The 16,546-nt window shown below is 56.3% G+C and overlaps 2 protein-coding genes across 4 annotated transcripts; one reads left to right on the top strand and one right to left on the bottom strand.

Moving 5' to 3' along the window:
- Positions 1 to 1,269: 1,269 nt before the first annotated feature.
- LOC131674905 (DDB1- and CUL4-associated factor 7) lies at positions 1,270 to 2,985 on the top strand. Of its 3 annotated transcripts, none has more exons than XM_058953712.1 (5): positions 1,270 to 1,451; positions 1,674 to 1,930; positions 2,054 to 2,316; positions 2,394 to 2,683; positions 2,751 to 2,985. In XM_058953712.1, exons 1-5 carry the CDS (start codon positions 1,429 to 1,431, stop codon positions 2,983 to 2,985), a joined length of 1,068 nt encoding a protein of 355 aa, XP_058809695.1. In that variant the 5' UTR covers positions 1,270 to 1,428. The 3 variants fall into 3 exon arrangements, with proteins under 3 accessions (XP_058809695.1, XP_058809696.1, XP_058809697.1); XM_058953713.1 differs by having other exon boundaries at positions 1,270 to 1,556; XM_058953714.1 differs by having other exon boundaries at positions 1,270 to 1,594.
- A 2,142-nt stretch (positions 2,986 to 5,127) lies between these two features.
- On the bottom strand, positions 5,128 to 14,832 carry LOC131674906 (transmembrane protein 205-like). Its single transcript, XM_058953715.1, has 3 exons — positions 14,407 to 14,832; positions 5,646 to 5,842; positions 5,128 to 5,582 (listed from the first exon to the last, which is right to left on the bottom strand). Exons 1-3 carry the CDS (start codon positions 14,700 to 14,702, stop codon positions 5,131 to 5,133), a joined length of 945 nt encoding a protein of 314 aa, XP_058809698.1. The 5' UTR covers positions 14,703 to 14,832; the 3' UTR covers positions 5,128 to 5,130.
- Positions 14,833 to 16,546: the final 1,714 nt, after the last annotated feature.

Here is a 16,546-nt window from a genome sequence, read left to right as displayed (position 1 = left end):
TTTCATTCTTGAATGTTTTTAAGTTAGAGCGAGACACATGTAAAAAGAACTGGAAGTTTCGAGATTCACTGCATGAAGTGTCTTTTTTTCCTGCGATTATTATCATAATTTTTGCTGTAGTTAGTTCTGCTAACGTTTACGAAATTTGAGTTGCCATTGCGAAACTTTAGATTGGCGTTATTTAATGTAAAATAATTTTTGTTTTTATAATTGGAGATGGAATTATGCGGAAAAGCAAGTTCTCATCGTCATTGGAGTAACGTCTATGATTATTCTAGAAAATTAGATTGAGTGTTGCCAAAATCTCTGAAATATACGTTCTTTTTGATTCCAAAATAAATTTTATAGTCTTTTGTATTAATAAAAGTGACTTTTAAGTTATGATTGATCGAATAAAAAAATAATTCTTGTTCGCCTGTTACTTTGTTTAATTAAAATGAGAATAACAATATCTAATAACTAACTATTAATAATGAAAAGTAAATTTCCATTGATCCAACGGGCAGTAAGTACGTGTATTGAATAGTTCATCGTTGGTGAATGATCATGTATGCGAGGTGCACACGTGCGTTTCGAGTAAATTGTGGCTTGCTGTCTACAACATCAGCTGCTCGACAGCCGTTTCATTCATTATTGTTTTACACTTCTGCAGGTGTTTCAATGCGGTCAGCAAGACTGCTCCGAAAATGTCGTTTGCGAGTAAATTTTTTTATTTTGTATGTGTATTTGTATTTATTGATTCTAGATCTACAATAACATACGATACTGAGTATAATATATACACCATTGTATCCTTTAGATGTGTATGTACACACGTACACCTCTACACAGGTCGGATTCTGTAAAATATAATAAATAAAACAATTGAATTATTAAAACTTCCGTGGAAGTGACAGCGATTGAGATGTTTATATATATGACAGAATAATCGAAATCTTAAATTTCACATTTTTATAAATTTTATCCCCAAATTACACTGTTGCTTTATTTAATGTTGTAATGAACGATTATCGCTGACACTAAATTTAAAAAATGTCTAAACAGAAGTAATTTTAAAAAATATTATCCAATGGTATCTACAAATCCATCAAAATTTTTTCAAGTGGAATTTCGAGCGGCAATCAAATCGTTTACCAGTTATACAAGGAATTCAAAATAACCCACAAAAAAGTTCTAGAAATTTATTTTACCGACTCACGACATATAGTATACATACACCTATATGATATCGATCGAATGAAATTTAGTTCTCGCTGTGGACAAGGGCAACGTCCTTTCATACAGACAGTGTTCACTGTCGGCTTGGTTTTTTTTTATTGACAGAGAGTTCACAACAACTCAGCATACTTTTATCTCCGGATGAACAATTGGATCATTGTTTTGCCGAGAAACAATGGAGGAAATTGATAGTCCCAGATCTTGCTAGACATGCAAGCACCCAATTCTCAAAAGTAAACTTACGCTAAAAAAAATATTGTTGTTGCTTGTAGGTTAGGCGTCGATACACGAGTGGCTTGCTTTCAAAATTTGTTTAACTTGTTGTATCGCTAGATATTGTGAGTAGAATCAGAAAAGAATTAATTTTCTATAACTAGTGCGTGATATAAATGACACAAATAGTAATTATTCATTTCAAAACATTATTACTGAAGTTACTTCGTTTTCATGTGTAGAACAATGGCACACCACAGTGGACCTCCAAAAAGAAAAGAAATCTATAAGTATGAAGCACCATGGTCTCTATACAGCATGAATTGGTCTGTGAGGCCAGATAAAAGGTTTCGACTTGCTCTGGGCAGCTTTGTTGAAGAGTACAATAACAAAGTGCAAATTGTATCGCTCGATGAGGATACTTCTGAGTTTGTAGCAAGAAGTACCTTCGATCATCCATATCCTACCACAAAAATTATGTGGATTCCTGATAGTAAAGGTCATTATTGAAGATTTAAATACATATATCCTTTACTCTGGTTGCATTAAAGAAATTTTGTATTTTTGTAAATTATCCATAATGTTTATAATTCATGGATTAATTGACATTTTTTGTAAACAGGACTATTTCCTGATCTCTTGGCTACCTCTGGTGACTATCTAAGAGTATGGAGAGCAGGTGAACCGGAAACACGGATGGAATGTGTACTAAACAATAATAAAAACTCAGATTTCTGTGCACCTCTCACTTCCTTTGATTGGAATGAGGTGGATCCAAATTTGGTAGGAACATCGAGTATCGACACAACTTGTACTATTTGGGGTCTTGAGACAGGTCAAGTAATTGGTCGAGTGAATCTTGTTTCAGGACACGTGAAAACACAGGTAACGAATATTAATTCAATTTATTTTTGTCTTTCCGCAAAGTTAAATTGATATATTTAAAATGATAACATTTGCAGCTTATCGCGCACGACAAAGAAGTTTACGACATAGCATTCAGCCGAGCGGGCGGTGGTCGAGATATGTTCGCGTCTGTGGGTGCCGATGGTTCGGTACGCATGTTCGATTTGCGTCACCTTGAGCACTCCACTATCATTTATGAAGACCCTCAGCATACCCCACTTCTCAGGCTCGCCTGGAACAAGCAGGATCCAAATTATTTGGCCACTGTTGCCATGGATGCTTGTGAGGTTATCATCTTAGATGTTAGGGTGCCTTGTACACCTGTTGCTAGGTTAAATAATCACAGGTGAGTTGAATTTATCGCTCTGATGGTTAGAATTGTACTTGAAAATTCCAATAACTGTTCTTTACAGAGCAAGTGTTAACGGAATAGCATGGGCGCCACACTCTTCGTGTCATATTTGCACAGCTGGCGACGATCATCAAGCGTTAATATGGGATATTCAACAAATGCCGCGAGCAATTGAGGATCCGATTTTAGCCTACACGGCTGCTGAAGGCGAAGTTAATCAAATACAGTGGGGTGCGACTCAACCCGATTGGATCGCTATTTGTTACAACAAAGCCGCGGAGATTCTTCGAGTGTAAATGTTGTTTTTCCTTCCGCGATGAAAAAATTTACTGGCTGAGTAAGCGCGACGAGAAGAATATATATTGGCTTCGAATTTATTTTAATACATTGCGATTGACAATAATATCAAATTTTTTAACGGCAAGGAGGGATAAAAGGAAAAAAAAAGATTTTTTACTTTTTAAACACTCAGCCAGTAATTGTTCAATCATACAGGGTTTCCTGTATAATAATCTCTTGATTTTTTATCAAAGATTACTCGAATATATTTATCTTCGTTTATCTCCGAAGGAATTTCGAAGTCTATAGCCGTGCTTCTATTTTATTTTTTGTTACAAAAAGCGACTCGAATGCTTGTTCAATATAAACCGACGTACAGAAGTTAAGATATTCTGTTGGTAAGACATATCCTTCCGATTTTATATGAACGTTTCTTTTCTGATCCGAACAGTGTAGCTAAAAATGAAACAGTAGAGGATAATTGTACTAGTGTCGATATAACTGAAGTGATTTTTTTTTGTTTTATAAAAAAAAAATTGAGCGATGTAAGATTTATGATTGTTATTAATCTAGCATGTAGTACTTCTCACTTTTAGCATGTAGTTAAAAAAAATAGTATGTAACTCTTGACGATGTATTACGAATGCGTTGTACAGCTTGCACGAGTTATACGTATAAAATATATAGTATTTTAAGTGTTCGTACACAAAATATGTATATTCCAATAAGAGATAGTAAGAAAAAAAAACATCCATGTACTAGCCACAAACATAAACTTTTTATTAAGAATAATTATGTAACCAGTCGTAATACAATTTTTTTATGAACGTCCAAGGCGTACAAAAAGTTCTCTTTCTTTTTTTTTTTCTTATTGATCCATACATTTATTCATATATGCCATAGAAACATTGGTTCGAAGCAAGTGTAGTTGAGCATTTAATCGGGGCAATATCGAGAGTTGCGAAAAGCGTATATACTTAAATTGAGACACATTCGATCCGAGAGTATAATTTCGATATTCCCCCGAAAGACCACAAGCGCGGTTATAGGTATATACTTAAATAAGTTTAGATACAATCGCCGTTCGTATATATAATTTACATAATCTCAATGAACGATTTATGGAATTATTCACAACAATGAGATAATGTCATGCAACATAAATTATGAGACAAAAGAAAACAACGTTGTTGGGTTTACGGGTTTCGTTGTGTATTTCGTATAACAGGAAAAAGGTATTCATTTACCGGCGATTACGTTTAGGTTGCATTATTTTCGATTATTAATCGCGGGCTAACACTCTGATACAGAGTGCGCGTATGGAACACACTGAAAAATAGTAGACTACACGACAAGTATCAGCGCGACTTGGCAACGTATAATTATGACAAGCGAAATTCAAGTTTATCTCGTAACTCTAAGTGTTTCGCGAAATTTAATCTCCGCCTTTGCTGCAAACGAAGCGGAAGTAAAAAAAAAAAAAGAAAACAAAACAAAAGAAAAACAAAAAAAAACAAAAACTCGAATCTCTCAGCAAAGCGTTCTATATTCCATTGCTGTGTTCAATCTCGCGGACGAGAGAGAGAGAGAGAGAGAGAAAGGGAAAGAGAAAAACGCGTGGTCCCGCAGCGTTGAAGAAAACACGATCTGTCCCCAGCGAAGTCGTTAGGGATGGACCTGCCGTTTCGACGACGCGACAGAATTTTCCACTCCTCGCGAAAATGTATCGACGCCGGAGATCGGCAAAGGAAAAAAAAAGAAAAGGGGGAAAAAAATAATAAAATCGCACACGCACACACAAAACAAAACAAAATGAATTTGGAGGGAAGAAAAAGGAAAAAAAAAAAAGAACTCGTTCCTCATAGGTATGCGCATTTTCGCGCACGCGCCCGAGAGCGAGAGCACGATAAGATCTGCCACGACGGAAATCGGCTCGTGTATTTTCGCGCGTAGGCACAGGCGCGTTCGTCGGCTCGTAAATCGCAGCTACGCGCGTACGTACGTATGTGTATGTAATTTGTAATGTCAACGCGAACTCTCGCGCTAGGATCGCGCGCGGGCGAACCGCCGGGACGCGCGCGCGCTTCGAGTGCATCTATTTACAAGGGGTCCTCTCGAGGTGCGGCGCGCGAGAGTCGCGGTCCAGGGGGTGGGGTCGCGGCCTAGAGCACGCAGAGCTTGCCGGCGACGTGGTGCAGGTGGAGCACCGTGCAGGCCATCGTGAGCATGTTGCCCATGGCGATGGCCACGTGGATGCGCCGGAAGGTCTGGTGGATGCTCAGGTAGTGCGGGCAGTGCTTGAGCGGGCCGGGCTCGTGCGTGCCGACCTCGGCGCCCACGCCGGCCGCGCGCTCGATGCTCGTCTTCTGGTCGATGAGCCGCAGCAGCGGCGGCGTCAGGTACAGGCGGATCAGCAGCTCGAGGAAGAAGGCGCCGCCCATGCCCGCCACCTGCGTGGCGATCTCGGCGTCCCAGCTGGCCGTCGGGTGGTGCTTCACGTAGATGAGCAAGGTGGTGAGGCTGAGGCAGGCGTTGAGGGTGAAGTAGCGCGGAAACAGCACTCGCTGCACCTCGCCGAACGTGTGGCGCGGCAGGGCGAAATACAAGGATAAACCTGCAACAGCGAGGGAGCCTTAGGTGGTGTCCCGGCGGCGCGGTCGCGCATCCGCCTCCTTACCGGAAACGAAGGTCATCCAGACCTGCGAGCCGATGTGCATGACGAAGGAGGCCAGGTAGACGAAGGAGGCGAGGCCCGAGCGCTGGCCGGCCGGCGACGCCGCGCTCGACGCCGAGTTGGGCAGCAGGGCCGAGGTGACGCACAGCGCCGCCGCGATCGTGATCACGTGCGCCGGCTGCGTCGTGCAGAACAGAACTCTGGAAAAGCAGTGCAACGAGTGTGACAAGTCCGCGCTTGGCCTCTTATCTCTCGCCCCGACCGCTCCTAGCGCGTCGCAACGCCGCGGGCCGCCTGAATATTCATGGCGCGCGAACCGCCTCCCTTGCCGCGCTTTCTCTCCGCGATTTTTCCCCTCTTCTTCTTGTCTTTTTGTCTTTCGCACGCTCGACGGGCGAATGATCGCGAGCGTGCAATTACGCCTCGCGTCAAGCCGGCCGACGCGCGGCTTTCCCCGGCGAGCGAGCGCCCACATGCAAATGTCCCGCGGGAGCGCGCGCGTTACCGAAACGACTGGTTTACGCGCGGCCCTTTCTTTTTTCTCACTTTCGTTCCTGCCTCTCTCGTGCGCCCGAGCCAAGGAGAATTCGACGCGCGGTGGAGGAGCTCGCTCTCTTTTTGTCTTCTCCCCCGCGACGACGGCTGCGGCCTGCGGACATTTGCCTCGGCCGCGCGACTCTTTCGCACCCTCGTAGCGAGATTCGTGCGTGTGCGTTCCAGCGGATGGACGGAGAGAGGGGAGGTGGGCGCACGGCAGCTCGCTCTGCTTCCATTTCCATCCAAGCGGCGTGTGTCGTTAGCCTGAATTTTTCGAGCGCGGCTAATTCGATTAGCGAACGCTCCGACGAGCGCTTACATGCATCTCGTTTCGTTTTTTTTTATCGGGGCGAAATTAAACGAGCTTCTGCGCGGTAACCGCTCTCTGGTGGGGGGGGGAGGGTGGGGGGCAGAGGCGTGGCTGTTTTGGCGGTGCGAGCGTTCCGAATCGCCCGGGGGCGCGCGCGAGACTTTCGGTCGAGGGAGAGAGCAGTGGCGATTATTCGGCAGCGCGGTGGTCGATACAAAGGCAGCGCGCGAGCGAGAGGCCCAAAGAGAGAAACTCAACGATTCAATTGAAAGCCGCGGCCCCGACGCATCCCACGCGCGGCTCGTTAATGCGTATAGCGCCGCGCTCGTTAATCCGCTCGTGATAAATCTCTCCTCGTTCGGAGAGCGGGCCGCCTTTCGCCCAAACGGACCCCGAGGGCATGGAATTTTTTTTTTCTTCTTTTTTTTTTCTTTTCGATTATAGAGGCGTGCGCTTCGAAGCAAGCGCGTACGCCGAACTCGCCGTGGAGATTCGCTCGCGACAAGGGGGGCCTTCGGGCGACGCGCAAAACGAGCATACATGTCCGCCAACGCTCGCGTGAAATAATCGTGCGTCGTTGATTTTCCGTTCTCTTTCCCTTTTGTTCCGCGAGGAAAGTCGAGTCGTAATCGCACTGACGGAGACGAGCCGACCGCGGGAAGCTCGGGACCAGGCGCGAAATCGTCGAACATCTCTCCGGCGACCAACGGCAGACTCGCGCCGAGCAAGCGAGTCGAGAAAGGCGACGAGCGACCGGCGAGCTTGGCGTACGCGTACAGTCCAGCGGCGCACGCTTTTATTGCATCCGCGCCAACCGCCGAGCGAAACGACGGGGATGAGAGGAAGGCAGCGAGCGAGGCCGCAGAGGCACGTCGGCGCTAATTCGGGAGCGGCGCCTCGTTTGATGTGCGCGCCGGCACGACGCTTCCGTGCCGCGCGGAGGCGCCTCCGCGGCGTGGCGCGCTCGCCGACCGCATCGGCGATCCGGCGACCGCGGGTCGAGGATCGCCGCGGGGTCGCGCGCGGCCTTGGGCGCGAGCGCGCATACCAGTGGCGTTTAGCGGTGGTTAGGAGGCGACGCGAGCGCGCCGCCGCCGCCGCCGCGCTCGCGTCGGCATTCCGCCGAGCGGAAGCGACGCGATCGCGCGGCCCGCGTCGCGGCGCGTCCGTCAGGTGGCCGCGACGTCACGATCGCGCTGCAAGGTCAAGGCGGCATATGCAGTTTGGCGAGCGCGCGAACGTGCGGAACGGCACGTCCGAGCCGTCGTCATGGAATTTTTCCCCCCGCTGCAGCGCCGCGGTCGCCTTTTCCTCTGGCTTTGGTCGCGCGAGAAACGAGGATGTTACCTTGGAGAATCCCGCAGATAGCGCGAGAAGTAAAAAACTAAAACGCGTTCTCCTTCGCCGTGGCCTCTTTTGCTCGTCGATCCACGGGATTACCCAATCGGATAGTCATTCGGAAAGCAAATAAAACGAGACGAGCAATAAAAGAAAAAGCAAATTCTAGGGAACCAGACGAGTTGCGAGCGGCGCCACGGCTGAGCCGTTATCGCGCGAGTCAACAACGCCGATTTCGCGCGCGCGCGGAAGCGACACAATTGGCTTGCGCACGCGAGGTCCGTTCGGGGCGCCGATCCGCCGATCAACCGAGCGAGCGCGCGCGTCGCTCGGGTGCTCGCGGTGAATCAGAGCGGTGGCGGCGCGTCGCGCCGTTCAGTCTCGGCGAGACGTTCGCTCGGCGCGCTTATCGAACCTCGGGCAGACGCGTCGCCGGCCGAGCGTTCGCGGGTCCGATCGAACGGCGGGGAGGGCAACGAGCCGCCCGTAACTCACGTGCCGGCGAGCTGCGCGGTATCGGCGATTAGCCGCGGGCCGCGCGCCGACAAACTGCGCCGGCCGGCCGTGATTAGCCGCGCGTGATCGATGCTCGGCCCCTTATCCGCGAGAGCGATCGCCCGGCGACGAGCGGGTTCGCACGCCGGCTAGACGCGGTCGTCCGCCTCGATCGCGCGCGCGCGCGCCTTATCGCGCATCGGCGGCCGCGCTTTCTCGCGGCCAGGCGCCTCGACGTCGAGCCGGCCGCGGGTCCGGCCGCGATCTCGGAGGTGAACGGGGGGAGGGAGCGAGCGAGCGAGAGCCGTCGGCGCGCCGGAAGAGGCGGAGAAGAAGACCGATGGAGGTGCGAGCGTCCGCGAGCAGGCCGCGGAGCGCAGAGCGGCGCGCGTCCGGGAGCGTCGGTACCGAGTCCTCGGCCGGTCGTCCTGGCAAGCTTCTGCGCCCCCAACGAGAAAACGAGCGAGTCGTATCCGATCGATTGCGGCGTTATTAGAGAGAGAGAGAGTGAGAGAGAGATCCGGAGCTGGCGATACCTCGGACATCCGGATAATAAATCGAGGCGCTCGCCTCGATTTCGATCGGCCGAGAGCTTACCGTTAATCCCCCGACCGGCCGTGATTACATTGTTCCAGTTGAGCCCGCGCCTGTCCCGCTTCGTCGCGCGCTGTCCCGTCGCGGCCGGATCCTATCGCGCGGCGTTATCGCCGACGGCGGGCCGATCGCCGGGCCGATCGGCGAGAAGGGCATTCCATCGGCGGCCTATTAATATCGCGGGCGTAATTATAGCGAGCGAATTTATGGTGGACGGCGCGCAAGAGGGAGCCGAGGCGGCCGACGGGTCTATTTCCGGGCGCGGCCGACTTGCGCGCCGCCGGTGCCGCAGCCGCCGGCGCGCTGCCGCGAAGCGTGCGGCCGCGCGAGCGGGCCGTGCCGTCGACGGGGGCGATCGATCGCCGCGCGCATCCCCGGCCCGGTCCGAGCGCCCGGGTGCGCTCACTACCGGTGTTGAGCGGCTGCCAGCCGGTCGTCGAGCGCGCATGATTTATCGGGCGTCGCGTCGCGGAGGAGCGGGGCTCGGGATCGCCAATCGCGCGGCCGATCTCCGCGTCTCGATCGTCGGGCTCTCGCGGCGGCCACCTGTTCCCAGGTTCGAGCGCCTCGCGCGCTAACGAGGCGGCGACGGCCGAGGGATCGATTGCTCCCGGGCTGTCGCGCGCGTCGCGATCAACGTCAAGGGGGACGACACAGAGAGAGAATTCATGGCTATAATTGGCCGCTAATTGAATGGCTTCGTCGTTGCCTTGTTTTAGGGGGTGGGGGGACTTCGGAGGAGGGAGAGGCGAAGAAGCGGATCGGGTAATTGGAACGACATTGCTGGGATGGCGGCCGCGCGGAGACTCGCGATAAGTGCGGCGCCGCTGCGCTCTTTTGGGGGGGGGGGGGGGGGCGAGAGTGTCGCTCGCTCTGCGATTCGCTTGGCGTTCGGTTCGCCGAGAGGTGCGTCCAACGACGATCGTCGACGAAACGCGCCGTCGCGCCGACAAATCAGGTGAGCGAGTCGAGTCGCCTCGGACCCTCCTCGCCGAGGAATCTCTCGCTGTCCTCGCGGTGGCACATCCGCAACGCCGACCGGCGAGGGTCAAGGTCGCCGGGCGGTCCCTCCCCGCCGCGCGCGGACGATCCCGCGGTCGACGTGGACTTTGACCCGTGGACCCGCTCGCGCGACCTCGTGGCGAGAGCCGCGGCCGTAAATCAGCCATTAAGGAAGCCGCGGCGACTCGTCGCGTCGCTTTTATTGCGCGTGCGGGCGCCTGCGCGCGCTCACGACTCCTCTCTAACGGTCCTGTCTCCGCTCGCGCGCCCGCGGCGCTTTCCCCGTCGCGGATCGCCGCGGGCGAGGCGAACGGACTCGATCCGTCAGCCCTCGCTCTGCAACAACAATCCGCGTCGGCCGAATTTCCGTTCGATTATTTGTCGATCGCTCGCGATGTTTGCGCACCGGCCGGGCAACGTCGACATCTCGCCGCGGGGAGAGAATTACCGGGGTTCAACGTACCGCCGCCGCGTGTTGCGCGAATTTTGAGGAATCGAGTTTCTCGCAGCTCGTCTCCCCCTCCCTCCCCCCGCCGAAATCCGGTTCGCCTGCTCGCGTTCAGTCTCGTCAGTCGATTGATTATCGGGCTGACGCGCGTCGAGCGACAGCAACCTCTCGCGGTCGCACCCCGTTTCGCTTCCAGGATCCGTTCACCGTCGAATCGTAGACGCGCGCGAACGAAACGACGGCTGAAGCAGAGATAGAGAAAGAGAGAGAGAGAGAGAGAAAGAAAAAATACACACACGCACACGCGCAAAACAAATCGCTCAATTTAGTTCCATCAGCCACGAGGGTCAGCGAAGCGCAAAAAAGAGAAGGAGCTTGAACATCGAGTATCCGGATCAGTTTTCCAAACGAGCCGCTAATGTGCCGAGCAGAAGGGGGATACGCGGGAGTCGGAGTCTGCGCCGGCGGATCGTTGAACTCGGCCGAGCGAATCGTCGATTCGCTCACCTCCGAGTTCGCCGCAGTTGCACTCGCGGTTTTGATCTGCGCCGCGCGCGTCGCCTGATTGACGCGGCCCGAATGAGGAAGCGCGATTAGGAGGGGCTTTATAGTCGACTCGAATCGCCGGACGACGAAAATAAAAAAGACAAAAAAAAAAAAGAAACGAAAGAAAAAACCAGCGCTGCTCCCGTCCCCCCCTGGCACCGCCGCCCCTCGGGGAATTTTTTGGCGATCGCGCCAGTGATAACGAGCGACTGATCGCGCCACGCTCGAATCATTGCCGCCGCGCACGCGCGCCCATAAATAAGCGTAGACCCGGGGCTCTTTCTCTCTCTCTCTCTCTCTCGAAAGAATGCCGCTCACCTCAAAATAAAAGAGCTGCTCGCCGTCGACTGTATGCGCTCTTTCGTTCGAATGCTGCGATGCCGGCTGCGCGAGCGTACTGCGCGAAGTCGGGCGCGCCGCCGACGGTCTCGTTTCCCATTCATTGTTGTCGTACACGATCGGACTGACATCTAACAAGATTCCATTGACCGGCAAAAAACCAGACGGTGAGGGGGGGGGGGGGGTGGCGGAGGAGCGAGACAAGCCCGAAATTCCCGCGTGTCCATCACGCGATAAAAGGCAAAGTCCAGCCTCGCGGGCAGCTTTTTCTCTCGGCCAAGTCGTTCGGCTCGTAAATTACGGGCCCGCGTCGTCGCATTTGCTTACGCGTCGACCGAGGCAAGGGACTCGCGGGCTGGCGCGCACCCGCGAATCGTCGATCGGCGACGCCCGCGGACCCATTAGCGCGCGCCCGACGCGGCGGCCGCGTTGCGCAACACCGCCTCTTCTGGCTCCCGCGAGCCGTGGCTGTCGCCGACTCATCGCGCCGTCAAACTCGTTCTTCCTCTCCGATCCGCGCGTCTTCCCCGGGATAACGGTGCCACGGGCGCTGCTCGGCGGACCGGTAGCCGCCTCGGGCCGTCCGCGCGGCCTTGATCGCGGCGTCGCTCGTCGCAGGGTGCCGCGGGGCTCGCGCCTGCCCGCGCTCGCGGCCGAATTTCGCGCAACGAGCACAATGTGCCGCCGCTAATCGCGGGCCGTTCGGCCGGGCGTCGCTTGCCGAGCGGGCACCGATTAACGATCGCTAACTCCGAGGCTCGCTCGCGCCTCGTCGACGGTCCCTCGGCGATGGGCGCGACGCCGGAGACAAATCCGCATCGGCGTTTCCGGATTTAGGCCGCGCCTGAAGCGCGCGTCCGACACAATGGGCGCCCGTAAATCACCCGCGCGGTGGTCGGGCTGCACCCGTCCACGGGGCCGCGCCCGGCTCCGCGCGGATGGGAGAGAGAGCGGCCGAGCGCGCGCGCGCGCGACGACCCTCGAGGACCCTGGCGGGCGGGCCCATCGTGGGCAATCGAAGCGACCGAGCGCGCGGCCTCTCGACGCGCGACTGCCTCGGATTTCGCAAGCCGATGCCTACGTGACCGTCGACTGGCGGCTCATGTCGACGCTCTCCTGCTCCACTCGGCGTTTTTTGCATTTTGCTGCGTCTCGCGGTCCCGCCGCGTCGGTAATAAACGCCCGAGACGGCGAGCCTCGAGCCAAAGTTGCGCGCGAAGATAAGCAGCGCGAGCGCGCGCGGAAAATTACGCGGCGCTCGCTGGGATCGAAGCCACGCCGCCGGGGGAAGACAGAGAGACGCGCGCGCGTGCCTCCGAGAGACGGGGCGCGGAGGCGGGTTCGCGACGATCGGCGACACGTCTTTCGCGGCGAATCGCGCACCGGAGAGCCGCGCGAGCGGCACGCTACTTCTGGACTCGGCGCGCGCGCACGCGACCGAAACGTGGCCGGCCGACGGCGTCTCGCGCGGCTCGGCCGCCGGCGAGCTTCTCGGACGGCACTCCGCGGGAGAACGCGGGGAGAGCCGCAAAGGTCGGAGCGCCGATCAATTAGCCCGGCGAGCCTCGAAAGGACGCGTATAAATAAGGCAGCCCATTCGAAAATACACCCTGCGCGCGCGCGAACTAAACTTAAAGACAATGAGCGAGAGCCGGCGGCCGAGCGCGCGCCTAGCCTACTTTCCTCCCCTCGTTATTAATAGAAAATGCAATAAAAAGATTCTCTCGTGCGCGCGGCGCGTTGCGTAACGCGCTGCCGGAAGCTCTATCGACGGGGAGCCGCGGCGGCCCGTCGCGCGCCTCCTCGCAGCCGGGAATCCGTACACGTGAATCGGCTCGCTATCGCGGCCGGTGGGTCGCGGCCGGGCCGCCGGCGGCGAAAGTCAGTCGCGCGATAAGTCACCCCGGCGAACAGCGATAAACGACCGCGCCGACGACCGCCGGATGATCGATCATCCAATTAGCGCCAGTTCCGAAATTTTTCCGGCGAGCGACGGCGGTACGCCCGCGCAGACGATGCGCGCCCACGATAAGATTAGGCCACGCGTCGCGCCGCCGCCGTGGTCCAAAGTTTTCCCGCAGGTGGGCGAAATTGGCCGACGACCCGATAAGATTACGGCGCGGCGTTCCAATTCTTTTTTTGCTTTTTTATTGCCGGTTCCGAAACTCATTTTTCTTTCTTTTTTTCCCCGCAGCTGCGAAAAATTAGGCGGCGGCGGCGCGATAAGATTAGCCGACGTCTAATTTCTTATCGCTCGAGTTCCGAAATTATTTTCCCGCAGGTGCGTGAGAATTAGGTGACGGCGGCGCGACGGCCCGACGCGCGCGCGCGAATCGTTGACGGCACACCCGCGGTTCGGTCAATATTATTGGCGAATCGTCAATTTTATTTACATTTCGTTCGCCCGCGATAGGAGCGAGAATCAGGCGGCGTTGCAGCTCCGGCGATGTATTTTTAAGCGACGCCACGCCCCGCGCCACCGCCAACGTCGCCGACGGTTCGTCAAATTTTTTCCGGCAGGTGCGAAAATTAGGCTGCGCTGTAGCGTCGACGACGTGCGTTAGCGCGCGCGCGCGCTCGCGACGCCACGCCGTACTCGGTGCCGCGTTCCTCGTACGCTCAAGGCGAAGTTCCGACTTTTTCCCGCAGGTGCGAAAGTTACGCGTGGACGACGTGCGCCCGGGCGCGCGCGCGTTCCATTTGTCGACAGGCCGCATCGAATTCGTATTTGCGTTCGACAGGTGGGTCGTCAGCTGCCGCGGCCGATCGAGCGCGCGAGGTCGAACACGTTTGCCGCAGGCGCGCGAAGGGACGCCCGGCCCGGCTGTCGGGCGACGCGTCCACGGGCGTCACTTCCGAGCGGCGGCCACGCGATCGGCGGACCGGCGAGCGTCGGAGCGACACGACGGCCGGAGGGAGAGAGCGAGCTCGCTGCAATTAGCAGCGTGGCGCGATCGGCGCGGTCGGAGCGAGCGCTGGGCCGGTGCAGCGGCAAAAAGTAGCCCCTAAAAATAAACGAGCGCCAGATACCGCCGCGGGCCGGGCGAGCGAGCCGCGCGGCGTCGGCGCTCGGCCGTGGGCGCGAGCGCGGGTGGCCGCGCGAGAGCCCCGCGGGGCGAACTCGGTCAATGCCGCGGCGAAGGAAGGCGACTCACTTGTAGACCTTGGACTCCTGCCACTTGGCGGCGCGCTGGGCCAGCGCGGCGAGGCCGGTCCTGCAGATCCTGGCGGCGCGCGCCGTCCAGCCGGCGGCGCGCTCCTCGCGCAGCTCCCGGCGGCGGGTCTCGCGCTGCTCGCGCTCCTGCATCTGCTCGTGCAGCCGCATGTACTTCTCCTTGGCGCGGCTCAGGCGCTGCTTCCGGCCGCTGTCCGGCGGCGACGGCGCCGTCTCGTCCGGCCGGCCCGAGGAGCCGGCGGCCGCCTCGTCGCCGGCTAGGGCGCGCACGCACATTACCACTGGCACGTCGATCTTGACGGTGATGCCGCCGTGTGACCGGCCGCTGGGCTGAGAGAGGCGGGAGCTGACCACCACCGAAGCGCCGACTCGTCCGGACACCGTGTGCTCGCGCGGCGAAGCCTCTCGCGAGGGAGTGCGCTGCTCTCGGCGAGCACGCGGCCCCTTTATACGGCGCTCGCGCACGCGAGCCCGAGCGACCGAGCGAGCGAGCGGCCGAGCGCGCCGGGGTGGGGGATCCGACGTCGCTCGCCTCTCGCTCCTCGCTCCTCGCTCCTCGCTCCTCGCTCCGAGCTCTCTCGCCGTCTCGCACTTGCCGTCGAGTGGAGCTTTCGCGCGTCGCCGAGCTTTCCCGGCTGTCCGCCTGCCCGGCCGCGGAGCCGATCCGCGACGACCAGGTATTTCACGAGGAGAGCGAGACGCGCTGATTGCCTCGGCCGCGAGTTCGTTTCTCCAGTTACAGCGATAATGCATCGATTGTGCGTAAACGCGCCATTAACGAGGTATACGTGCGCGCGCGACCGTCCCGCGCACGTTCGTCTCATTAGCGGCACATAAAACACCAATCGACGAGCCATTACTTTTCGCGCTCGTTAGAAACGCGCGAATGGCTCGGTCTCGAACACCTCGCGGGCTAAATTACGAGGGAACGCGGAGCCATCGGGCGTCGCGCGCTCTCCGCGTTTACGCCTCCGTCGAGCCCGGCGATCTCGGCCGCCGCGCGCGTTTTACGACCCGTCCGACGCCTTTTTGCTCTTCTTCGTCCTCCGCTCGTTCGCGCTCCTCTTTTTGCCCCGTGCTTTCGCTCGCGCCTCTTGCCGGCCGCGGACGATTGCGGAACGTACGCGCGCGCGCGATGTCGATTTGCCGTCGATCGCCGATGGATTCGCGTTGTGCAAACGCGACCGAGCGGCGCGTTACGCGAGCGCCGATCACTTTGCGCGCGCGCGCGCGTACAGCTTCGAGCTCGGAGCGGATTTTTCTCGCTTATCGTTTACAGCGGTTTCGCGATGGCTGAGCGAATTTGGGGCACTCGGCACGGAGACGCGCCTACGTGATCGCGGGCTGCGCGCCTACGTGCGGGAAAGGAAGAGAGAGATAGACACAGATAGAGGTAGATAAGAGTTATTTTTTTCGTTTTTCGCCGCTTTTCCACTCGCTAGTCAATGCCCTCCGGCAATCGCGACGGAGGTGCGTCACGTCGCGAGCTTCGTGCTCATCCTGCGAGACGACCACGGTGTGCGCGCGTGACTCGAGCGTCTTATGCCCGCGACCTTGCCGTGACTCTCGGAAAAGGGGGCGCGACCGGCCGAACGATGCGACGCGGTCGCTCGCGATCGACTTCCGCGCCGCGTGGCTTTCGTCGCGGTCCTCGGCCGCGCCACAGCTCGACTTTGCCCGGGAGGCACGCGTTGCCTGATTTATTCAACGACCTCGTCGGCTACACCCACATAACACCTTTTTCTTTCCATCTCGCGAGTGCGCACTGCTCGTTTTTCCGGGCGTGCGTAGCGTTGCTTTCATCAGCGATGCCGTGTCGCAACGTCGGACGCATATCGATTGGCCGTCTCGATTGCGACGGTGGACTCGTAAATGACCCATCGAAGAGCCATTAGAACTCGATTTGTAATTCACAAGAGACGGGGCTGAAAGGAAAAACTCCCCTGCGCGATCCCAATCTGCGCGTTGTCGAAACGGAATCAACGACTCGGTCGTCTGAAATTTCGCATTGTTCGGCTGGCATTCGTAGTGTAGCGAGCCGCTCGGACGGAGAGGATTCTAGACGGTTCGCGGCGGGGGGGCAAAGGCAAGTCGGAAATCGACGAAAGGTTACCAAGCGA

Source organism: Phymastichus coffea, unplaced genomic scaffold, assembly GCF_024137745.1.
Source record: "Phymastichus coffea isolate CEN01 unplaced genomic scaffold, Cenicafe_Pcof_1.1 PCOF00336, whole genome shotgun sequence".
NCBI classification, from domain to species: Eukaryota; Metazoa; Arthropoda; class Insecta; order Hymenoptera; family Eulophidae; genus Phymastichus; species Phymastichus coffea.
The sequence above is the reverse complement of the archived record's forward strand: the minus strand, read 5'-3'. Positions and strand labels throughout refer to the sequence as shown.